Source organism: Cibotium barometz, chromosome 46, assembly GCF_041138505.1.
Source record: "Cibotium barometz isolate CiBa-2024 chromosome 46, ASM4113850v1, whole genome shotgun sequence".
NCBI lineage: Eukaryota > Viridiplantae > Streptophyta > Polypodiopsida > Cyatheales > Cibotiaceae > Cibotium > Cibotium barometz.
Window position 1 is genome coordinate 42,561,998 of NC_141091.1, and position 26,085 is coordinate 42,588,082.

A 26,085-nucleotide genomic window follows, 5' to 3' on the forward strand; every position below is an offset into this window, starting at 1 on the left:
TTCTGTAAAAAAGATAGATAGAGAGATCATGCTATTAGTCATTTATGTGGATGACTTGATTATCACTTGTGATAGTAATACTAACATACATGATGTCAGGATGAGTTTAAAGCAAAAGGTTGAAATGAGGGATTTGGTGGGTAAGCTATGGTCTTTCTTGGGTATAGAGATGGTGAGATCCACTCATGGCATTTTGTTATTACATAGATAATATGGCTTGGGCATCTTGTGTCCAAGTAAGGTATGACAGGCTATAAGCCTATTTCAATGCCATTGGAGAAGAACACAAAGCTTTTTGTAGATGTACATGTGAGCTTTTTGGAGGACCCCACTATGTGCAAGCACATAGTGGGTAGCTTGATCAACATGGCCATTACTAAGCCAAACTTGAGCTATGATGTTGGACTTTGTGAGTCACTTTATGTGCATGCCCCCAAGAAGCCACATTTGGATGTGGCTAGATGGATTTTCAGCAAGTACATAAAGTCCATAGTGAATTATAGACTTTTCTATGAGGCTGCACAGAGATATAGCTACATGGGTACACATATGTTGATTAGGCTGGTAGTGTCACCCGCAAATAGGAGATCTACTAGTTGCTTTATGTTTTCTTTTGGAATTACTATGAGTTAGGAAGCAAGAAACAACGACAATTGCCTTGTTGAGTATAGAGGTAGAGTACAAGCACTGCTATGGCAACTTGTGAGATAGCTTAGTTTCGGAAGCTACTTAGTGATATGGGTGAGCTCATGGATAGGGCCATTGTCATTGATTATGATAACATAAGTAGCATACAGCTTGTTAGTAACCCTGTCTCTCATACTCGGATGAAGCACATTGATTATGATAACATAAGTAGCATACAGCTTGTTAGTAACCCTGTCTCTCATGCTCGGATGAAGCACATTGAGGTGCATTATCATTTTATGATGGAGAATGTTAGCAAGTCATGTGAATTTGGTATATGTATCATAGAGGAACAGGTGGCTGACATCTTCGCGAAGGCACTGGGTATAAATAAGCTCCGTAAAAGTCTCACGTGATTTAAGTTTCACATGTATGGGATTCTCATGCGATTAGCAATTTAAGTTTCGCGCGCAGGTGATTCTTTTACGTGAATTTAATTTTCACACTTGAAAATGTGATTTATTTATTTTGGATTCTCACGCAATTTTATATTCATGCAAATGTGATTCTTGTTACCTATGGATTACAATGAAGAAATCCTACATGAATCATCATCAGAACTGGGCGGAGACCCTCCCTTTTATTTTCTTTTATAGGAGGATACTCCAACCTAGAAACATCTCCTCCTCTCCTCAATTATTTTTCATCTAGTGCCCCTGATTCCTAATGGGAGCCCTCTGGTCAAAGCCTATTGGAAGGAGGCTTGGTTCTCTTAAAAACCTCGGGATTCTCTCCCATCAGGGGTACCAACTCTTTTCATGGTTCTCTTAAACAACTCAAAATTCTCTCCCATCAAGGGCACCATAACTACTATATTAACTCCAGAGAGATGGAGCTCTTGCATGTCTGGCTAAGAATAGGAATAGTGTATCTTAGATTCCAGACCCTTCTCGATTTGCTGGTTAACTACAATTTACATATCTTTGATAGTTTGATGTCTAGTTTTGAGTAGCTCTTTGTACCTTTTTTTTTTGGCCATATTTTGATGATGTAACTAGCCTCTGACTTGTATGGCTCCCTTTAATATGACTTGTACAAATCAATATTCAGTGTTGTATTAAAAACCATAAAGTTCACACAATTGGTTTAGATGGAGAGAAAAAAATTAAGACATGTTTAACCCCCTAAGGTTGTGATCATATTGAAAACGACTACAAAACTCATAAATTCAACAGTAAATTACTTCTAATTGTTATGCAATTCCAAAACTATGAAGTCAATTTGCCCACTTTTCCCACTCTTGAAATGATAACATGAGAATGTCCCATAAATGAGCGCTAAAATTGAAGCAACATTTGAGATATTTAGATTGGGATAGTTTATTTAAACCTTAAATTAAAAGGTTACCAAAAATATGTGATTAGTTTCCAACTTGGTTTAGCTAATTTGTGAAGTTAGAGCTTATAATGGCTGATTGTACTATCAATTCCAATGCTATTTTATAATGTTGACATCCAAGGAACAGGGATAAACTCAAAAATAAATCAATCTCAAATATATTAAACATCAAATGATATTTAAGCCAATACAATAAGTAGAATCTCATCAAAGCTGTATGGTTCATGCAATGTTTGCAATATTGATACAATATGCAATGGTAAGCAAGAATTTCTCAATCTCAAGACTAGAAACCTCTTCACATAGTTAAATTGGATGTAAACATGGCTATAATTAGTTTTCAATGTAACTTGCTTACTACTTTCAGGCATGATAATCTCCATCTCGTAGGTGCAATCTCTAAAGAATCCCATTGTCAGATGCAATTGATATCTTTTAGGCATTTGTGGAGGAATTTATAGAAAAGATTCTAACCATTGGGATCTACCTAATTTATGAAGCAACTTGAAACTTCCAAAAACCTGAATTGCAAAAAAATCACCAATAGCAATGTGACATGCATGATGATCTTGTGAAATGTAAAAAGTGAAAATATATTATTGCATTGTTAGACACGTAATATAATGACCATGAACCTAATATACATCCAAACAGAGAGATGCCAGATCAGAAATATATGCACATGCCACATCAAATTAGTGGCCCTGTCTCATGATACTCTAGAAAGATGTAACGTTCAGTCTTTCCTCCCAAGTAGGCAAGCAATAGCACATATGACATGTTGCTTGCAAATATCACATCATAGTAAACACGATTTTCTATGAAAACTAAGCAGATCCTTTGTTTCTCATAGCTTTTCTATGCTATAGTTTTGATTGAATGCTTGCCCCATCAGTAGAGTCTGCTTTGCCGAGCTCTCTTTCCCTTCTCTTCTGGTACATGCTCGCAGCTTTCATCAGTGTTTCGTGCACTTCAGAGAAATGCGGTGCAGTGGCCTTCTCGACAGCATCCAACCATTTGTTCACCTTTGGCCTGGGGCCCAGCAACTCCAACACATTGTCTTTATCGAGAAGCTTTTTGCATGCACACACACCACAAGAAGCCGTGTATGACCATATCACTCACTAATGACTTGTGTGTCAACCTTATCTATGGCAAAAGAAGTACCTGCAATTGCATGACTTCGCAAGCGAGGCTTAAGTCTGCAATGGATGGTTGCAAACTGCCTGTCAAAAAACTTCCACTCTCTTTCAACCAGATGGTCTCCATCTTCGTGAGAGATGCTTTCAAGAGGGTTTCAGCTTCTGATGCAGCACGGGCATCCAAAGCACGGCCCAAAGCGGGTGCAATGACACGGTTCATTACCAAGCCCGCTGCAACAAATCACACATCCCACACCATAGCATCCTTCAATAAGCCTATTGTTCACCCATTTAAAATAACGGCTCTTGGCACAGAGCAGCTTACTGCACCTGAACCACGTCGAAGGTTGGAATGATGCCAATCCAGAACACAATCAATTTGAGCTCTCTTTCTTAAATCCGCAGGGTACCTGATACCAAGTATAAGGTTAATGTTAGCTGCGATAACGGCACCAATTCAGTACGAAGACATGATAACCAACTGAAATCATCTTGCCACTTACCAGTGGTCTTTCATGTTGGGGAATGCACAAGCTAAATACCTCAAAATCGCATGACTGCAACATGTCAACCAAAGGTTATTTTAGTGCACCAAATACTCTAGTAGTACTAATTATTTTAGTGTCCCAAATACTCTAGTATAAGTGACACCATGGTATGGAATCTGTTGCGTACGCATACCTCTCAAAAAGTTGAAACCCATCATCATTTATGGCAGGCACCAGGCCCATTGGATTAATAGCTGTCAATGATGCAAACAAGTTTCCACAAAGATCAGAACATGAACATCAGAGAAAAGCAGGAAACCAAAGTTTCCACATGATCAGAACACGATGCAAATGCTTGTGGTCACACCAGAAATTTGACTGATATGAGTATCAACAAAGGTATCCCACATAGATCTTTAACAAAACTAGATGTTGCAACCGGGATCTAAGCCTCTGCATGCAGGTGCCTCTGTATTTGCAATCCAGAATCCAGTTCACCAATGTCAATTGATGATAGCCCCTGCCCAGAAAAGAGAAATACCGCAGTAACATGGCCAAGGACTGAATGTTCTTCTTGGCCTATTCCACTGCCTGTGAGAAACAAGGATATTGAAGGACCTTCTTAAGAGAAACCTAAAAAGTTCATGTACCCATTGCTGCCTTACAGAAGTTCCATTCTAAGCAGGTTGTCAGCAGACTACCTCAGCTCATGTCTCTCACACATCTCCTCATCCTGCATGATGGGCAAGCATCATTGAGATGCATTTCCAGAGGAGGCCACTCATCAAGCAACCCAAAGACGAGCTTAGATCTTGCAGGCAGAGTCACACGGGGACGCGGGGACAGGCCGTAGGGACGCGGGACGCGGGGACGCGGAGACGGGGACGGGTGGGACGCGCAGGGGACGCCGTGCAACACGGGGACGCATGAGGGCGTCCCGGGGACGCGTTCCCGAAACGCGGGACGGGCAGGGGACGCGGTGAGGGGACGTCTCCAACGGCCAGAAACGGGCAGAAAACGGCCAGAAACGGGCAGATTTCCAGCTATAAAAAAAGGCACTCTCTCTATTGCACCCACACTCATTTCTCAAGCCTCAAGCTTCCAAATCCAAACTTCAAAGTTCCAAGTTGTGCCAACTTCCAAGCCATCTCTCTCTCTCTCTCTCTCTCTCTCTCTCTCTCTCTCTCTCCAAGCCATCTCTCTCTCTCTCCAAGTTCCATGATCCATCCCTCTTGAGACTTGCAAGCCTCAAGAGTCAAGCAATACTTGCAACTCTCTATTGCACCCTTCTTCCCTCTCTCTCACACTATCATCATTCATCATTTCATGGCATCTCAAGGTGAAGGCGCCGCCGCCACATCTTCCGTTGCGGGCTCTTCACGAAGGAGGCCGGCGGTGCACACATGGTCATGGTGGGATGAGGTCCACTACGCTAGTCGTGGAGTGGGCGGTGGTTCAAGGGCATGGAATTGCAAGCTTTGTTCCTACAAGAGAAGTGGCGGCGCCAACAAAGTGCGAGCTCACTTTTTGCACGAGGCCGGTCATCAAGTGCAATTTTGCGCACGCGTTACTCCTGAGAAGCGAGCGGAGCTTCTTGAGAAGCTCAAGGTTTATGAGGCGGCCGAGGCGGCAAAGAGAGGGCGACATGTTGCCGTTGATCCTCATGATGTGGTGAGAGCACGAGAGCAACCGACGCGAATGGAGGTGGAGAGGAACCCAAATCTTGCTTCAAGCTCTCAACCATTCAAGTCCACTCCATCCACATCGGGTGCCTCCATTCCCATCCACCGTCAATCCACTCTTAACGAGAATTGGAACCCAAAATTGAAGGATGAGGTGGATAGGTCGGTGGCTAGGTTCTTCTACCACGACCACATTGCGTTTCAAGCGGCACGGTGAGAGTCGAGACTCAATTCTCTTCACTCTTTTTTTTTTTAATGTCTCATGCTTCAAAGCATTTGTCATATTGCCAAAAAAAGCTAACATGCTACATGGTTTTCCTTACTTGAAATAGGTCTCCTTACTTCCGTGAGATGGCCACAAAGATCGGGGAATATGGCCCCTCTTATGTGCCACCATCATCGGAAAAGATTCGCACCACTTTGCTTGATAGGGAGAAGTTGGCCGTTGAGCAGGCGGCGGCGGATACAAAGGCAACATGGGAGACTAACGGAGTCTCTCTCATTGTAGACGGATGGAGTGACACGCGCAAGCGCTCCATCCATGGAGTGGTGGCCTACTCAAGGGGCAAAGTGTACTTCATCGAGTCACATGATGCGAGTGGCACTGGGAAGGCCGTGGATGTGCTTGCCGCGGAATGGGCGTCCACGATCGAGGTCATTGGACCGGAGCTTGTGGTCGGCATGGTGGCGGATGGAGAGGCGTCAAATAGGGCAACCGGGAGCATTATTGAGTCAATGTATCCATCCATCACAGTTTCTTTTTGCATGGCCCATTGTCTCAACAACCTCCTCAAAGACATAGGTGCCTTGCCATGGATTGCACCCACCATTGAGGAGGCTAACCAGCTTGTATCCTTTGTCCTCAACCACCAAAGGCTGGACATGAGTTCTCTAAAAGGAGCACTCTTTCCCTCCTCAAGTATTCTGAGAAAAGGTTTGCATACAACTTCCTCATGCTAGGCCGCTTGTCTACATGTGGCGGAGCCCTAAGAGGGCTTTTCCTTAGTGATGAATTTTCTGCCATGCCGCAGTCAAAATCGGCAACAGGGAGAACGTGCCGAGATCGCGCCGACGATGCCGCTTGGTGGGAGAAGGTGAAGACACTCGATGCCTTGGTCAAGCCTATTGTTCACCTTCTACCAGTCATTGACGGCCGTGAACCATGTATCGGCAAGGTCTATGAGGCCATGGATCGCATGATCGAGTCACTCCAGCAGCTTGTGCCAGACAGGGCCGAGTTTGAGGAGATCCACTCATTATGTGAGTCCAGGTGGAACTCCTACTACTCCCCTCTTCATGCGGCTGCCTTTGTGGTTGATCCAGAGTTCCAGGGCAGAAAGCAAGAGGCCGACAAGGAAGTAAGCAGGGGATGGCGAGCTCTAGTTGCTTGGAGCAACTTTGGAGCGTTTACAGTCACATTGCCTCTAAGAAGAGGAACCGCCTTGAAGTGCAAAGGGCAAGTGATTTGGTTTTTGTGAGCGCTAACTTGCGCATGCTATGTGCGACAGCAACAGGGAAGGCGGATCCCTTCACCGAATGGGAGATGGCACAGCAGGATCCTGCAGCTCAAGAGCATCTTGAGGAGGTAGAGGAGGAGCTACAGCCTGAGGGGGAGGAGGAGGCTTCAAATGGCATCGACGACTTCGACTTCCAAGCCTCCCGCCAGGCTAGCACTTCAGGAGCTTGAGGCTTGACTCTTGAGCCTTGAGCCATCTCACCTTTTTTGTGCCCACTGCCAATGGCCATGATCTATTGTGATCTATCTAGTATCCCTATTTTGTACCCATTCTTTTTTGTAACCCTCACTGCCCATGAGGCATGTACTTATCTCTTTGTATCTATCAGACTATCAATCACATAATCAGTGTGCCATCGATGTTTTATTAGCGCATTTTGCTCAAAATGACTCTTGTTTTTTTGTCTATTCGGTGTAAAATTTTGTTCAAAGTGTGTCTCTATATGTATGTCATGCATACAACTCCTAAATTGCTTTTAAAAAAGAGGTTTTTTTTTGCCGTTCCCGACCCCGTCCCCGGGACGGCACTTCCCCGTCCCCGTCCCCCGTCCCCCGTCCCCATGTGACTCTGCTTGCAGGACCTATGGAGGTTGAGTCTCTTGGTGGGGCTCGATATTTTCTTCTTCTTGTGGATGATTTCACTCTCAAAGTTTGGGTATGTTCTCTGGCTCGCAAGTCAGATGCTTTTGCCAGTTTCAGGACTTGGATCGCGATGGTGGAAAATCAGTCTAGGGGTAGAGTTTCATTCCTCCGGACTGATAATTGTGGCGAGTTTGTACCATTTGATGACTTCCTTGCTTTGAAGGGCATTCACCGACAGACTTCAGTTCCTTACACTCCTCAATAGAATGGAGTTGTGGAACGAAAGAACCGGACTGTCAAAGAGATGGCTCATGCTTTGTTGCATCATGCAGGTGTCCCTCCTGCTTTCTGGGGTGAAGCTGTGGCTACCTCAGTTTATCTCATTAACCGCTCTCTCACAAAAGCGGTTGAGGGGATGACTCCGGAGGCGGCCTTTACAAGACACAAGCCTTCTGTATCTCATCTTCATGTTTTCGGCTATGTTGCTTATGTGCATGTCCTAGATAAGAAAAGAACCACACTTGCCCCAAAGTCAAAGAGGATGATCTTCACAGGCTACAGTCTGAGATCCAAAGGGTATCGCTTCTGGGATCCAGAGGTTGATGACATCATCATTTCCTGTGATGCTTGATTTTATGAGAGCTTGTTTGGCATTCTCTGCCTGATGCATCTTCCGACTTTCTGGATGATTCATTCCTGGCAGATGCTAGTGATCTTTTACCTCTTCCACGTCCAGCTCCTCCTCCTCCCCCCCCCCCCCCCCCCCCCCCCCCCCCCCCTGCTGCAACCCCGGTGCCAGCTGTTCCTTTACAGTCACCCGTCCCGTTGCATCAACTTCTACAGCTCCCAGTCCCTCTACGAGTCCTGCTTTGACTCCGGGATTACCCTCACCAGTGCTTACCTCATCACCACTTCTAGCAGCATCGGATGAGTCCTCTACTGTAGCTGGATCTTCTTCTTCACGCTTTGAGAGGAAGGCTGGCCTACCTCAGTGGGTTCAGCAACTCTTCAGAGATTTTGGTCTCACTGATGCACAACTCCATAACCAGATCTCTACCACCACCCCTGGCCCTCGCCTTCATCTCGGGCTTCCACATCTCATCACACAGTGAATTATGCTCTCATGAGTTCTCTCCAGGGATTGATGAGCCTACGAGTCTAGAGGAGGCTCTTTCATAGCCGCAGTGGCGACAAGCCATGGAAGCAAAGATGGCCTCTATTGAAAGGAATAACACTTGGTCTTTGGTACCACGACCATTACATCGTTGTGTTATTGGTGTGATATGGATATTCAAAGTCAAGTTTCATGCAGATGGTACTTTGGACAAGTACAAAGCCCACCTTGTTGCACGAGGATATGCTCAAAAGGCAGGTGAAGACTTTGATGAGACATTTGCTCCTACAGCCAGGTATACCACCATCAAGATTGTTTTAGCTCTGGCTGCACACTTCAGATGGCCCGTGTTCCAGATGGATGTCAAATCCGCTTTTCTGAATGGAGATTTAGAGGAGGAAGTTTATGTTGAGCAACCTCCTGGTTTTGTGATTCAGGGACAGGACACCCGTGTTTATCTTCTGCAAAAGGCTCTTTATGGTCTCAAACAGGCACCCCGCGCCTAGTATCAGAAGATTGATGCCTTCTTGTTATCTCTTGGCTTTGAGAGGGCATATGCTGACAGCAATCTCTATGTGCTTCTTTCTGATGGAGATATTTGTGTCATTGTTTTGTATGTTGATGACCTCATTCTTTCTGGTTCAAATTCTGGGTTGGTCACACGCGTTCAGTCCAAGCTTTCAGAGACATTTGAGATGACTGATCTTGGCCTTCTACATTATTTTCTTGGTCTAGAGGTTTGGCAGACAGATGACTGTATTTTCATTTCTCAGCAGAAGTATGTGAGGAAGCTGCTCACACTTTATGGCTTGTCAGATTGTACACCTCTCTCTTGTCCCATGGATCCCAATGCCAAGTTATCCAAGGAGGATGATACACCCTTGGTGGATTCCACAGAGTACTGGCAGATTGTTTGCTCATTGCTTTACCTTGCCAACACCCGTCCAGACATCTCCTACGCTATGAGTGTACTCAACCAGTTCTCATCAGCCGCTCGAAGGTCTCATTGGCAAGCAGCTTTGAGAGTTCTTCGTTATCTTCAAGGTACTTCAGATTATGGCATCACCTACTCTTGTGGTGCTGATTTGGTTGGCTTCATAGATTCTGATTGGGCAAGCTGTATTGATACTCGGAGGTCTACATCTGGATATTGCTTCATGCTTGGTTCTAGATTGGTTTCTTGGAAGTCTCAAAAGCAGAGGTCTGTTTCTGCTTCTTCCACCGAGGCTGAGTATAAATCCTACCTTCTCTTGAGGCACTTTGGATTCATCAAATTCTCGAGTATTTGTGCTGTGCCGTCACTTCCTTGGTTACTATTTTCTCGGATTCTCAGAGTGCTATTGCTCTAACACAGAATCCTGTGATATGGGGACGATCCAAGCATATTGAAGTGCATTATCATTTTGTACGCGACTGGATCGAGTTGGGCCTTCTTCGACTGGCCTATTGTTCTACCAAGGACAATGTGGCTGATCTCTTCACCAAACCACTTCCGAGAGCTACTATGGAGGTGTTACTTCAGCGTGCTGGTATTGGACCGCCCCTCTGGCGCTCAAGAGGAGGTGTTGAATTATATCATCTCCAGAGGGTCTACATCACCTTTTTCATGCTTGTACTAGCCATTTATGAGGCCCCTGCATTGGCATATCTTAGCAGAGATTATTCAACATTTTTCTACCATTTTTTGGTATTTTAGGCATTTTATGTAGCATTTTATGCTACAGCCATGTTGTCGGCCTACTACAGCTGGCCGACCAGCATCCTGAGGTAGTATATAAAGGTAAGGGCTGGCTCCCTTTCCCTCAATTCATCTCATTTTTCAGCATTCAGTTGAGGTCATTAGCAGCTGCTACTGTTGGAAGGTTGGCGATTTCGAGCGTGTGATCTATGGCTAGAAGGTGCCTTGGATTATGTGGAAGCATGGGAAGTTGAAGAGCCATATATAGGCTAGAGTGGCACCTTGTCATAGTCATCTCCTCCGGCTGGTGTTTTGGGAGGCAGCTCACCGGGAGATGGGAGCCCGGTGAAGGGATGCTGCGTGCCTGTTGGGGGTGTTCGTGGAGCTCGATGGTGATGCGTCTCCTACGTGCATTAGTCTTCCGTTGCGCATTCTGACATGGTATCAAAGCCCGGGCGTGTGTGGTCCTGGGCAGCTCAGGCGTGTGTGGTCGTGGGCGACCCCCTCGCGCCTCGGTGGCTTGCGGAGCTCGAATCGAGGGAGGGTGTTGGAAGGTTGGCGATTTCGAGCGTGTGATCTATGGCTAGAAGGTGCCTTGGATTATCCCATAAGTGGAAGCATGGGAAGTTGAAGAGCCATATATAGGCTAGAGTAGCACCTTCTCATAGTCATCTCCTCTGGCCAGTGTTTTGGGAGGCAACTCACCAAGAGATGGGAGCCCGGTGGAGGGATGCTGCAGTGCCCGTTGGGGGTGTTCGTGGAGCTCGATGGTGAAGCGTCTACTACGTGTGTTAGTCTTCCGCTACGCATTCTGACAGCTACTTACTTCTCACCATTGTACAGCACCTACGGGCTTCCCTCATGCTCAGATTTCAGCAATAAACATCAGTTTCCAGCATTTACAGGTCTTGTACCTCGGCCTACATCTGTGTTTTATATTTGCTTCACTTTCTTTCAATCTTTGCTGCGTTTTTTTCTCCTACAGGTTTGTTGTTTCTATTTGCTAATATGAGGACTTGGTGGTACCATATCTCTTCTGTTTTTCCAGATTCAAACCTATCTATTGCCCCGAATACCTCTGCGTTTTCAGCCATGATTGCTACGTTTTTCTGAACAGATCTTGCTGGTAGCCCTACCTTCACCTGGGCTCCTTCCGTTGGACCTGAAGGTACCTTCTCTTCAGCGTTTTTTCCTCATATGAGGTGTGGACACTGTTTAGCCTGAATTTTCAAGTTTGCAGCCCTCTGTTGGTGCTGCGTTTTCTTCTCCACGGGACAAAGATCAACTATAGAGGGTGTTTTGTTTGGATTGTGGCTTTGGTGGCAGTTTAGTACTGAGGAGGACACTGAATTTCTGTTTTCAGTCAGCGTTTTGCTGATTTTGCAGCATCTATACCTGTGTTTTGTTCCTAGCCTTCACAGTTACCCGGTTTCGTCGTGTTCGTTGGCTTCTGATGGCGGTGGAGTGCTATTTTTTGCTGGATAGCAGTGTTTTGGTTGCGTTTTGCTTCCCACAGGAGTTTTCTACACTCAGAGGGGGGCCATCTCCAGCTACTTCACTTAAGGATCAGTTTCAGGAGCTGTTTTGTTTCTGTGGAGACTTTCCTGTGACAAGAGTTTACAGATTTTGGAGGAGAGTAGTGATCTTTTCAGAGATCCTGAGCAGAGTTTTTTTTTTGTCCGAGCCTGTGTTCTTTGCAGTGTTTGCAGAGAAAGGAGAGTGTTTTGCCTGTGAGGCGTGATCCTTTCACATGGATCACTTGTTTGTTGCTGATTCTTGGGATCTGATTCTACTTATGAAAGAGTCTTCTGCTATCAGTGATGCTTTTGAGGACCTTGTTACCATTGCAGCTTATATTCCTGCTTCCCTTCCTCATTGTGAGGAGTCTACTTTTGGACCCGATGGGATGTTTTGGATCTGTGGTTTCTAACCGTGCCTGGGGCACAATGGTACTTCTAGCGTTTTTTGGATTTGGCTCAGAATCAGGTTGGGCTTGTACCAGTCCGACGACATCTTTTTTTAGAGGGAAATGTGGAGTCCTTTCATCTTGTGATGCCCACCTCAGTGGAGTGTGCTTATGTACAACATTGGGCAACTCATGGTACGGAGTTTGACCAGATGGACCCATCTTTCCCATCTTTTCTACAGAGTCTTTACATCTTGCGATGCCAACCTTTCCAGAGGATGTAACTACTCCCTAATTTCTTGGGATTCATATTGTAAATTCTTTATTATCCATGGACATGGGTGTTGGACACTACATGTAGCCATGGAATGTTTATGGTTAAGATTCCCATGTATGTATATGCTAGCTGTATCTACGAGATCCTAACTGCATAGAAGCATGTTAAGCATTGATGGATCTTGGAGAACCAAATGCAATATATAATGCCATGGATATTTGATGGATCTTGGAGAGCCAAATACCATAAGTACATATAAATAGATGCGGTTTCTTCCAAAAAAATGTGTTTAAATGCATACATTTGTGTGCATGGCTTATTTTTATTTGCGTGTATTGTTTTATTTGCCTGGACAATGCTTGTATTTTATTGCATGAGAAGCTCATGGATCTGGAGACGCCTGGATTGCACCCATGGGTTAGTATGTTGCATAACCTGTCTTCAATTAACTTGTATTGATGGATTTGTACAAAAATAATTGACATTTTGAAAGCAACCCACTCTTATACGGATTTTCTATCTCTATGCATGCATGCATGACAGTCTAGCTAATTATTGTTGATAAACTTCTTCTCCACGATGAGAAACCTCCATGCATGCGACATGCATAGTCAGAAACCCTCATGCATGTGACATGCATAATCATGCATAGTTAGAAACCCCATGCATGGGCAGAAATCCTCATGCATGTGACATGCATGGCTAAAAGCCCCCATGCATGCATCATGCAAGCTTTTTCAACTACATGCATGAATCATGCAATGCTTTATCTTTTCATGCATCTAAAAGTGTGCCATGCAAGCTTACTTTTCTTAAAAGTAAAGCATGCAAGTTCACTTTTCTCCAAAAGAGTCATGCAAGCTAGTTAAGTCAAAAGAAAGAGATAAAAAGTAAACTTTTCCTCCTCTTTTAGCTACACGAGTTGCTACTTTGCTAATAGCCATTCTTTGATCCAAAAGTCTTGCACAAACCTCTCCCTACCACATCTTTTCATGAGCAATAAACTCCACTCCTCCTCTTCATCTAGGCGCCTCCTTCTAGGCTGAATAGAACTCTATAAATTCAGATTTCCAGCCTCATTCAAGAGTACTTCTTGGCCTTTGTTTCTTGCTCTATCTAATACACTTATTCTAGAGTATTTTTCCAGCCATACCATAGTGTTTTTATTTCCCCAAAACACTTAGAAGCTGGCTGAATTCTGATTTTCAGAATTGAAAGTCTCCATTCAAGCTAGAAGAAGAAGAAGAAGACTATTCCCAAGATTGAAGTTGTGGAAGAATCATCTTGGATCCGGTTGCTACAAGTTCTATGCGGGAGAATCCTTGGGAAGTGCTTGGCATTCTCCTAAGGCTGATTCTCAACCATTAGGTGGTTGATTTTATTGAAGTTAAGCTACATTTGAAGAAACCGGGTTTGCTGGGCAATCTTGGTGAAGGGTGCTAGGCACCATATTGCTAACTTGTAGCTGGGCTACTTGTAGGCAAGTATAGCGTTTGTAAGTTGTTTTCATATTCAATCATTTTGGAAGAAACGGTGGTGTATGGTTGGGCCAATCCACTTGTTTTATATACCAGTAAAATTCTTACTCCCTTAAGGCAATACATATCCTTCAAGGGGGGGGGGGGACCAACCCATCTTCTGGTCCCTAGTGCAGTATCATACCTTTTCAGTACTTCCACATTGTATAATCAATTGTTATGGCTATGTATGTGGGATATGGCATTGATCAAAGGATGATAAATTTTGTGATTTCACTATTAAATTCTGTATAATCACGCCTCCATTGGTGACAAAGGATGCTTCTTTTCAACATTTGGCAACTCTTGTTATAGAGTTTGAGCAGATAGACTCAGAGGGTTCCAGTGAGGAGCAGCCTGCTTCTCCCAGGATTGATTATCTAGAGGATATGATCTTGGTTGGTTTTGAGGTTTTTCATACCTTCTCCAGGCTGGATACACGACATTCAACTTCGGGGAGTGTTCTTACACTTGGGTTTGGAACCATTATTTGGAGCAGCACATCGCAGCCTACATGGTTGTTTTCTTCCAGAGGAGCGGAACACCTGGCAGCTTGTTCTGTTGCTTTTGTAGCTGAGTTACTGAGAAGATTGCTTGTGGAGCTTTCTTGGTACCTGTTTCTACAGTCTTTCATCTTTGATCGATGACGGCGTCTCTGGCTTCTTGGAGTTCACTCAGCATCCGGTGTTGAGAGGGGGTGTTAGACATCATCTCCTTGTTGCTGGCTTCCTGTGTGGTGTCCTATTTTAGCCTCCAGGGCTGACCATGTTAGCTAGAGGGGCTGGTCACCCCTCACTTATTTTACACATATTTTATCCCCATTTTATGGAGTCCTGGGCACCTTTTATCCTAGTCATGGGGATTTTTCCCCTAGTCGTGAGTTGGTCAGCTGCCTACTTCTGGGCATATATATAGCCGGCATACCCTCACTTCTTTTTCATTGCTTAGCATTGTTTGTTGCAGTCACTCACATATGAGGTCTTCTCCCCTCTTGCTCGGGACTTGTATTCTTGGTTGATGATATTGAGAGTGGTGATTATGGAGAGGCGCTCTTCATGACGGCGCGAGACCTATGGGACTACACTCAAAGTTGCTACTTGGAATTGTAATGGATCTCTACACCTTGATGTAGGGGCTTTTGAGGATAGTTTCACTAGGAGGGACATCATCTTCTACTCTGAGACGCATCAGGCTCCTGGACAGTCCATGCCACATGTTAGTGGATACCGATGGGAGACAGCTTGTAGACTGGAGACTCGTTCAGAGCATAGAGGACGGGGCTCAGGAGGAGTGGCAGTATTGTTAGAGAGGAGCTACAGCCACTGATACATATAGTCCGCAGAGATGAGCAGGCTAGGTACATGTGGGTTAGACTGAGGGCAGAGACGGGCAGATATCTCTACATTGCTATATGCTATTTTGCTCCTAGTACATCAGTGTATGCATCACCTAGAGAATCTCCCTTTTCTATTTTGGATGATGACATTTGGGAGTTCTCCAGGGATGGTGACATCATTCTCCTGGGGGACTTCAATGCCAGGACCGCCCAGACAGTATTTTATGATACCTCAAAGCAGATGTTGAGGGAGCTTGATGTTAGGGATATGGGCCTATCTAGACTCTCACAGGATGAGGAACACACTGAGTATGGGCGGTATTTGATAGACATGGGGACTGCACATGGATTGGCCATCCTGAATGGCCTACAGAGATTCCCAACAACGGGCGGTTTCAGTTGCTTTCCACATCGGCATGGTGCTAGGACAGTGGACTATGTTATGGCTCAGCCCAATCTCATTCCCTCTCTTCAGGATTTTATGGTAGGCACTAGGCCGGTTGGAGTAGCAGTGGATCATGCTATCTTGTCCTTCACTCACATTTCAGTTCAACACAGCTCCATTGGGACAGGTCTCCACACACACTCGTTATACCTTTACGAGGGAGACTGACACCGTGTACACGGATGAGATATACAGAAGCTTATGTGCCGAGGAGCCGGGACGGCCATTAGATGAGCTCACTCAGATATTGATAGAGACACTTCATGCTGCAGCATCAGAGGCATATCCCCATAGTCAGCCTACACGGAGACGATCTGGGAACATGCCCCAAAACAGCTGGTATGATGAGGAGTGCAGAGAGATGAGGATCAAATTACAGAGAGAGGTGCTCATGGGTGTTACCACTCACAAACAGTCACGGATTACCTTCCGGCGCCTAGTGCGACAGAAGAAGAGGGCTTATCTTGCTCAGTTAGAGAGGGATTTGTATCAGTTATTTATGAGTCAAGACTCAGGCGAGGCATGGAGACTATTCCATGAGCATTCACCATCACCAGCCATTACCTCCACAGAGATTTGGGGTGAGTATGCAGCATCCCTGTACACAGCACCAGGACAGCCACCCCTGCCAGACCCATCGAAGCCATGCCCAGAGACATGTGCTTTCTTTACTACTGAGATGGTAAGGAAAGCTATTGACAGGATGAGGACTGGGAGAGCATATGATCATGATGGTTTGGTAGCAGAGCACTTTATTCATGCCAGAGATATGCTTGCAGAGCTTATTACTATGATGTTTAACCGAGCCGTGTGTGAGGGTTTTCCTGAGACTTGGAATATGTCCACGATTGTGCCTATCTTCAAGTCAGGGGATCCCATGCTTCCTGGGAATTATCGTACCATCATGATTGGTCACACATTCGCTAGATTATATGCATCTATTCTTGAGCAGGAGTTGAGTAGATGGGCAGAGAGAGAGGGCATACGTGCATCAGGGCAGGCAAGGTTCAGGAGAGGTTTCTCCACTCTTGACCATATCTTGACACTCAGAGCTATTATGAAGGAGGGCAGATCATATGGTAGGAGGATTTATTGTTGCTTTGTGGATTTCCGCAAAGCTTTTGACACAGTACCGAGAGCCAGACTGATGCGCAGACTACAGGAGATGGGAGTGCCCACAGAGCTGATTTGGTGGTATCATGGCTTTATACAGGACAATTGTGGGGCAGGCACGTACTACTCAGGGTATATCTGAGATGGTTCACTCCACTATTGGGGTGAAACAGGGCTTGCCCCCTTTCTCCCACCTTATTTGGGATGTATGTGGATGAGGTTTCGGACTATGTAGAGCGGGAGGATGACAGAGGAGCACAGCTAGCAGGGACATGGATTCCCTGTTATTGTATGCTGATGATATTGAGTTGATCTCAGATTCTCGAGAGGGGATGCAACGTCATTTGGATGCATTGCACACGTTTGCACAGGACAGTGGATTGTCTGTTAACCTTGGTAAAACCAAGGTGATGGTGTTTAACACCACAGCACAGTAACTTCTATTCAAGGCTCGATTACAAGAGCATCTAAACAATTTCCGCTAAATAGGAGAAACGGCTCGATGAAGCTTCCGCTCCCCCCTGCTCGCGCTGCTACCTGCACGCCCTCCCCCCTTCCCGCCTTCGCGTCTGTCCCCCCCCCCTGCCTGCCCTGTGTTTCTGCCGCCCGCGCGTATGCCCCCCCCGGCCTGGTTTTCTTGCGCCCCCGCCCCAGTGCTGTAGCGCCCGCCACCCCCTGCTCCTCTCCTTCGTGCCCCCCTCCCTTCTTCAGCGCCCCGCCCCCCTCCGCCAGCCTCCGCCCTCTCTTCCCCCCCTCCCCCCTTTCGCGTTGCTTCCGCGCCCCCCCCCCGGGGGGTTTTTCTTCGCCGCCGCCTTACCCCCCCTCCCCTTCTTTCTGTTTTTTTTTTCCGTCCCCTGGGGGTTTTTTGCCTTCCGCCTTCCCCCTCCGCCCTTTGTATGCAGCTCGGCTCTTGCAGGACTCTCCGCATTCGCTCTGCCTTCGACATAGCTTCAGACTCTGATGGAGGCTCCTCCCGCCCCACCTCAGAGGGACTCTTCCGCAGTCCCCTCGCCCGCACCTAAGGATACCCCTATCAGGCTTTCTCTTTCGCCAGAAGAGGAAGCGAGCCTCGCCGCAGAGGTGGAACGCCTCCAGGCACATTCCACCATCTGCCGTATAGTCGGCACTCGCCCCAGCAGAGGGGAGATCCAGGATCTTCTCCAAGCCCGCCTTCTTGCAGATGTGGGCAAGATCCTGGACGTTCAGTTACTGGGCCGTGGACACTACCAGATTGAGTTCGAGATAACCCAGAGCGTGGCCTAGGTCCTAGCCATGAGTCCCCTTGACATCAGAGGCGCTCGGGCATTCTTCAGACCTTGGCAGCATGGCTTTGACCCAGCAGCGGCCGAGCAGGGAGAGCGCCTATTTCATGTTACAGTTTGCTTCCCTGGACTCCGCCGTGAGTACCTTCCGCTCCTTTCTAGGCTAGGAGCATTGGTGGGCTCGGTGCTTGAGACTGGCCCCACAGCAGCTTCAGTGGTGGCTAGAGCAACTGGGCTCCCTTCGGTCAGAGTTTTGGTTCCTGACATCTCCTCCCTTCCGAAGGTCATTCAGCTACCTAGGATAGGGGGGGGATGGATTGATCAGAGAGTGGAGTTTTCGGGGCTCCCGAACCAGTGCTTTATCTGCAGGCAGGTCGGCCACATGGCCAAGGCCTGCCCTCGCAGGAGACCCCGACCTTCACCGCAACAGGCAGGCCCCCGGTGGCCCGCCCACAGATGCGGCTCGACAGGCAGCCTCCGGGACACCTGCTCAGCCCACAGAGACCTCAAAGTGGCAGCCTAGACAGGGGCGCCGTCGAGGGAGACAGCCACAGCAGCATGCCCAGAGACCGATGCAGCAGCAACCACAGTCTCAGCATCACTGGATTCCTGTGAGGAACAGCTTTGCTCCCCTCCAGGAGGAGACCCCAGCGCCGACTGAGGACCAGGAGATGCCAGCACCCCCTCCTTCGCCCCCACCCCCCCCCTCCCCCGTCGCCCCCTCCCGCCTCGCTTCCACCTTCGCCTCCTCCCGTTCCCACTCTGGTTTTGGCAGCGGCTCCTTCTCCACCCCCTTCTCACCCCCCTCCCCCCCCCCGGCTCGCCTCAGCTCCCCGGGAGGCCCTGGCAGTTCCCTGGCGGTCACCTGCAGTCCGGCGGACACTAAGCACCGACCTTGCTCGAGCACCGCAGAGGAGACATACCATGCCGATTCGGGCTTCACGGATATCCTCTATCCGCAGTCGGCTGAGTCGTCTCGACACTAGACAGCGCTCGGAGGCTTTTGATTACTCCTTCACACGGCTTTTTGGAGCGGAGGGCCCCCATGAGCCAGCACCCATCAGAGTTCATGTAGTGATACCTCCGGCCCGAGGGGAGGAGGCACTTGATTCAGCGGTGGCCTTCTCATTCCCTCTCTATGGCCCTAGCGACCGGGAGTGGACTCTGGATCTCGATCTTAGCATTTTGAAGACTCAGGCAGTTGAGTTTTCGCACCATGTGAGCGATCTGGAGGTGACAGACGTGATAGGCCGACTATGGGAGTTGGCTCATTTTTTCTTTGATACCGGGAGTGTGGATGCCTCCGGGATTCGACATTTGGTGGTTCGCATAGTGGCAAACTTAGCACGCGACCCTGGATATGTATGCATACACGAGGTTGCTGTGTCTGAGCGGGAGGCAGTCGCCATGGGACACAGCCACTGGCGCCTGATCCGCGATTCTTGCAGCACACCGGGTGGGCAGATTCGTAGCCACTCGGATGGGGACTATTCTCCATCCAAGCCGCTTGCGAAGGCCCGCCGTACAGGTGAGACAGCCTCCACCTCAGCAGGTCATCCATGAGGATCATCTCATGGAATGTACAGGGCCTTGGTGGCGCACACTATATACGTTATCGTGGTTGCTTGAGGCAGCAGCTTCAGAGATGCCTGGTTGGGGGCAGTATTGATATTCTGATGATGCAGGAGCACCATTTGGGTGAGAGCAGGATCCAGAGATACGGTTCGGTGATGCCAGGTAGATGGGACACATTTTGCTCTGCAAGGTTTAGCCCCTTGGGTGGGCAGGGAGGAGTATGTATGGTCATTGCGGATGTATGGCGGCATGCCATTGTGGATCGCGGGATCATTGTGCCTGGTAGAGCACAGTATGTCCTTCTGAGGATGCATGATGAGCTCTTTGGCGTGCTCAATGTCTATGCGCCCAACCATGCTCGTGCCAGAGCAGAGTTTTGGACCCAGGTTACGGATGCATTGCCAGAGGCCGCACATTGGTGTGTGGGGGGAGACTTCAACATGCTCGAGGACCCGGCCGATAGGGTGGGAGGCAGTCATGTTACAGTGCACGGCACGGAGCTTGCAACTTGCAGCTGGGGAGCGATTTTGCATGACACTGAGGATCACTGATGCATGGCAGCATGAGGCTTTCTCCCGCTCTCAGGACAGTCTTAGTTTCTCTCGGTCGGATCGCCGACAGGGAGGGACTAATCTATCACGGATTGATCGCTTCTATGTGGGCGACAGGTTAGGGGAGCGTGGGGGCTCCGTTGGCATTCTCGCTGGCACCTCTTTTTCAGACCATGCGCCAGTTATTTTGACACTTGAGGAGAGGACACGGGAGACTAGCTTGCAGTTGAGGATCCCAGAGAGGGTACTTACAGATCTTAGTCTCGCTAAGGACATTGAGAGGATATGGCATGATAGCCAGAGCTCTGACTAGGATGCAACAGGCCAGTGTGCCCAGGGACTCATTGAGCTCAGCTCTTTTTTGCACACTGCAGCCTTGACACGGCTGGGAGAGACTCGCGAGCGGGAGCGTCAGTTGAGACGTAGCCTTGCTTCGCTTCAGCGCCTTCAGGAGCAGCAGCCTACATGTGAGTGGGTGGTGTCCCAGCTGAGCCACACACGCCAGGAGGTTAGAGAGGCAGAGGAGCAAAGACATGAGTTCTACTATCGTCGCCAAGCCTCTCAGTGGATGCAGCTTGGTGATAGAGTGACTGGGGAGTTTTTTGAGATTACTGGACCTCGCCATGCTCGAGCAGGAGTCCGCCAGCTCAGGAGGCAGGACGGATCGGTAGTCACTAAGCCCGGGAAGATCAGAGCCATTGCCACTGAGTTCTATAGAGACCTGCTTTCAGCGGAGCCAGCCACTGAGGCTCGGGATGCTTGCAGACAGACTGTGTGGGCCCATGTGCAGAGGAGGGTCATAGATCGTATGCGCACCATTCTGGGTGAGCCTCTTTTAGAGGTTGAGCTTGTTGAGGCCTTGAGGGTCCTTCCGCGCCATAGTTGCCCTGGGGAGGACGGATTGACACCTGCCTTTTTTATGCGCTATTGGGACCTTTTGGGGCCAGGCCTCCACAGGGGCTTTCAGTATGTTTTGGACACTGGGGTGATGCCACAGAGCTTTTCAGAGGGCTTGATCTTTCTTATCCCCAAGGGGGAGGGAGTATCAGATGATATTCGGCATTGGAGACCGATTACGATCCTCAATACTGTCTACAAGGTCTTAGCAAAGGCCTTGAGTTTGAGGATCCAGCCCTTCTTGGGGGAGTTGATTCATGCTACCCAGACAGGATTCGTCAAGGAGCGCAATATCCTTGACAACATTTTCACCTTCTGGGAGGCGACGGCCCGAGCTAGATTTCTCGGTGAGGACCTGGTCGTGATGCTTCTCGATTTTGAGAAGGCATACCATAGGGTCGATTGGGGTTTCTTAGAGGGCACTATGCTTCACCTGGGCTTTGAGCCAGTTTGGATTCGAGGAGTGGCAGCTCTATATTACACAGCTCGTAGCCAGGTGCTGATGGCAGGAGGACGGGGGCCGAGTTTTGAGTTGACCAGATCAGTCCGTCAAGGGTGTCCTCTCGCCCCTTTTCTTTTTCTCTTCCATGCTGAGGCTATGAGCATGTATCTGACGACAGAGGAGGTTGGTTTGAGAGGACTCCAGCTCCCAGTCCGGGGGGAGGACCTGCTCGATGCTGAGTTTGCTGATGACACGGGTTTATTTTTGCATGGCCAGGAGGCCAATCTTGAGCCGTGGGGCAGAGCAGTCACTTCAGGTTTTTAGTGCAGCTTCGGGAGCATTGATCAATTGGCGCAAGACAGTGGCCTTTTGGATCAGTAGCGCTCCCACTCCGGCATGGAGCCCAGACCCAGGTTTTAGATGGATTCCTCCTGGCACAGCAGTAAGGTATTTGGGATGCCAGATTGGACTAGATTTGTCACACCTGAGCAGCAAATTGCCCCGCTTCTTCTGAGCATTCGGAAGAAGCTTTTGTATTGGAGTACAGCTCGGCTATCCTTGGCTGGGAGGGTGGTCGTGGCAAATCAGGTGCTTTTAGCGACCACGTGGTACATCACGTCTTGCTGGATCTTCTCGAGCTCTTGCATCAGCCACGTACAGAGGCTGATCAGGAACTTTCTTTGGTCTGGGCGGGATGGTCGGCCAGCCTGGGCTAAGGTTGCTTGGGCAGTTATTACACTTCCGCCGATGGCCCAGGGAGGCTTGGGCATTATAAATCCAATTGATCAAAGTAGAGCCTTATTGGGGAAGCTTATTGTTCGGGGGCTGCTTCCAGGCGCTGAGCCTTGGAAGGAGCTTCTTTTTCAGCGGCTGCAGGCTAGGGCTCCCCCAGCAGGGGGCACTTGGGCACCAGAGATATGATGGATCTTCATAGAGATGAGAAGGACAGGCCTCAGTAGAGGATGGGAGGACAGATTTGCCTTGAGCATCCTGCGAGCTTGGGAGTTGCTGAGACCGGGACTCTCTCAGAGACCTCCTTCTTGTGATGAGGAGCGGGCCAGACAGCCGCTCATCTGGAGCCCAGCGGTACGCACAGAGCAGGGTCATATGCTGGGTTCTCGGCCTCGTCTAGCCTGGGGACCATTGGCGGCAGGCCCAGCACGTAGTTTTGGAGACTGGCAGGCCTTCTGCAGTCTCCCTGAGGAGATCCAGGTGGAGAGGCTGAGTCACTTCAGAGGGGGGCTGATTATGAGGGATGACATTCAGGAGGCACTCACAGAGGAGTGGTTCACGCCTCTCGAGCCAGTGGCCCCACGGTGGATGGGAGCCTTTACACAGTTGGAGATCCTGATTGCTGTCTGAGCTTGCACTCAGGATGGTAGATGCCTCTACTATGAGATCCAGGATGAGGGCAGACTTCAGAGAGTGGAGGCAGAGTCGCCTTTGGTTGCAGAGTGCATCTTTCAGAGGATACGGGTAGTGGCCGCCGCTTCCCGAAAGTGGTATATTGATCCAGACCCTGCAGATGTGGACTCTGATTGGCGCATATGGGCATATGCAGCGCGCCCCTTGGCCCGGCTCCAGTGGACCCTGGCGAGTACGAGTGGCATGATCCTTATGCATCCCCCGAGGCCACAGAGATCACCTTTTTCCAGTACACTGTTCGGTTGGGAAGACATATTTTGACGGCGAGGAGGATGGTCTCTCCAGCTGCATCGGAGCATTGGCGGCTACAGGGACTCTCACAGGAGTTCCTGGAGGATTTTTGGACCAGGCTCTGGGCTAGTCGACAGGCACGCAGGATCTCGACTTTCCAGTGGCTGGTCGCCCACAAGGGCTCTGCAGTTGGCACCTGGCTTGTCTACAGTGGTCTTCCGGCAGCCTGCGTCCGATGCGGCCACCCTTTGGAGACACAGAGACATTGCCTCTGGGACTGTCCTCAGGCGCAGCAGATTTGGCTGCGGATGCTGTGCATTCTGGCCCCCCTCTCTCCAAAGGGCATGTATACGTGGGGTGCCGCTGCTTGGTCGACTTTGTCAGGGCTTGCTATGGGCTATGAGACGGAGCAGGACAGCCAGGCCATCAGATTCATTAGGGGCCAGCCTCGCCTTGTTCCTTCACCGGATTTCTCGTCCGCCAGCTGGACACAGGAGAGGGATCTACGATGGGAGCTCTTCAGCAGCCTCACCATCTGGTTCACCAGGAGAGCCCGGTGTTTTAGGGCCTTTGAGGGGAGACCGGAGCCACGAGTAGAGACTGTCCGGGTGATTTGGCAAGAGTTGATCCACACCCTGCGAGGACAGTATGACCGCATCCGGGGCGACTCGGATGAGGCGATCTTGCGGCGCCAGGCCTTTCACACCACTTGGCGCAGTGGCCCCTTCTATACCCTACACGCGGGTTCCCCCCGTTGGCACTACAGGCCACCTGTTTGGCTTTTTCCCCCTCCTATTGTATGATATAGCCCCTCAGTTCTTTGTGCTGATATTTGTACTTTTCTGCACCTAGGGAGAGTCTCCCTAGCTGCCTTGCTTGGATCTCTGCTCTGTTTTCTTATGAACAGGAGAGAGTCTTTTGTAGCCCTACGGGCGTTTTTTTTATATAACTAATGAAAGGATCTTTTCTGGATTTTAAAAAAAAACACCACAGCACAATGGGTTAGGAGGTCAGCACCCACCTTTACATATGGTCAGGAGACAGTGGAGTATACAAATGCATATACTTACCTTGGTGTGGTTTTTAGTGGCCCACTATTTTACTTGAGGAGAGCAGCAGAGACTAGATTGACCAGAGCTTATGCAGCATTGGGGAGACTAGAGAGGATGTGTTCCCAGGTTCAGTTTCAGGAACCTCGAACAAAGCTTTGGCTCTTTGACACTTTGGTCACTTCAGCCATGCTGTATGGAGTGGAGATATGGGGACCCTCAGTGGATCACCACAGTTGAGCTGGTAGCACTGATGGATGGAGATGTATGGAGAGGCCCTTGGTTTCTATGATTTCCCGGATGATTAGGGCCAAGGCCTCCGTACCACATGATATTATCCGTGCAGAGATGGCTGCCCCCCCATTAGTAGTAGAGGCACTCACTCGATCAGTCTCCTTTATACATAGCACTTGGGCTCTCCCTAGAGACAGATATGCTCGCTTAGCCCTGGAGTCTTCACGACAGTTGGCATCACAGGGAGACGGATCATGTTGGTATGCACAGATGACAGCTTGGTTCCAACTGCATGGCTTTAGTATGGACAGGCTACCTCCATTTCAGTACTCCCTAGATGCACCCTCCCTCTCTCTCACACGGGCAGAGATTACCAGACTTATCAGGCAGGACTTGACTCAGCTGGACACTAGGAGGACATGGATACAGCCGACACACGAGCTTGGTACGAAGATGGCTTTCTATAGAGATCATCTTCTCCAGCTCACGCAGAATGGGTTTGTGATTAGACCCAGCTACATGGATACTCATCTTTCTCATGGGGTACGGTGTGCTATTGGTCAGATGCGCACATCCTCACACCAGCTAGAGATTGAGACTGGCAGATTCAGAGGAGTACCAGCTGAGGCCAGGATTTGTCAGTTGTGCCAGATGGAGCCAGAGACAGAGTTACATTACATGTCACTGTCCAGTATATTATGAGATACGAGGCCGTTCTCACTGCCTGTTTAGAGAGGGTTTCGGACCACTTTCCAGAGTCATGAGATACCAGGATCAGAGATGCCTCGGATTATACTTGCTGGAGCTGCGTAGACATAGAGAGGGTCTCTTGAGAGGGAGGGGATCAGAGAGGGAGAGACACCTACAGAGGCAGATTACAGACTTCTTTCGACCAGAGATTGAGCAGTCAGGCCAGCAGGCATTGCAGCCAGCCCCAGAGTATAGCCGCACCAGAGGTACACTGATTGATCGGGCTTTAGAGCTGGGGTGGTCCAGGCGCCCCAAGATGAGAGGCCCATCTCGACACCGGCGGAGACTACAACAAAGGATCAGGACCATACTAGCACGGCATGGGAGACATCCAGTCAGAGTACTCACCATGGAGGACATTGAGGATATCCGCCATCGACCGATGAGAGACATCTTTGGATAGTGATGTATATGATGCTTACCTTTGTTGCCGGAGTTTTCCTTCCCAGATGTTATCCATTAGCAGCTCCTAGTACCTTACTTTTCCTCATAGTTGTTGTTTCAGTTTCAGTTAGTTGTTTAGTTGTTTTAGCTTTTCTTACACAGATATTGTATCAGATCCACCAATTGTTGTAACCTTTTTGGTCTCATAGGTCATTTTGGCCTTCTGAAGACGTTAATATATCATTTCATTTCTCACTCTCTCTCCTGTGTTTCCACTTTCCTTTCTTCCGCTGTGCATTCTATCAGAAGAGAGGGGGAAAAGGAGTCCCTTTTGCTACAGTTCGCCCATTTCAGCAAAAGGAGCAAGAGAGCTATTTTTCTTCTGTTCACCAACTACCTTCCTAGCACCTCCCATCCATGTGCGAAATGGTCAAAACGGCACCTGGTTCTTCACCAGCTAGCCA

At 48.6% G+C, this 26,085-nt stretch overlaps 1 protein-coding gene across 1 annotated transcript in view; it reads right to left on the reverse strand.

Moving 5' to 3' along the window:
* Positions 1-2,684: 2,684 nt before the first annotated feature.
* LOC147612239 (glutathione S-transferase T1-like) overlaps positions 2,685-26,085 on the reverse strand; it is a 48,120-nt gene continuing 24,719 nt past the window's right edge. Inside the window, exons 3-7 of the mRNA XM_086784125.1 lie at positions 3,849-3,909; positions 3,671-3,724; positions 3,498-3,577; positions 3,193-3,398; positions 2,685-3,098 (exon numbers count right to left, since the gene is read on the reverse strand). Coding sequence (XP_086640251.1) covers positions 2,889-3,098; positions 3,193-3,398; positions 3,498-3,577; positions 3,671-3,724; positions 3,849-3,909 — 611 coding nt within the window. The 3' untranslated portion in view covers positions 2,685-2,888. The remainder of the gene's footprint in view (positions 3,099-3,192; positions 3,399-3,497; positions 3,578-3,670; positions 3,725-3,848; positions 3,910-26,085) is intronic.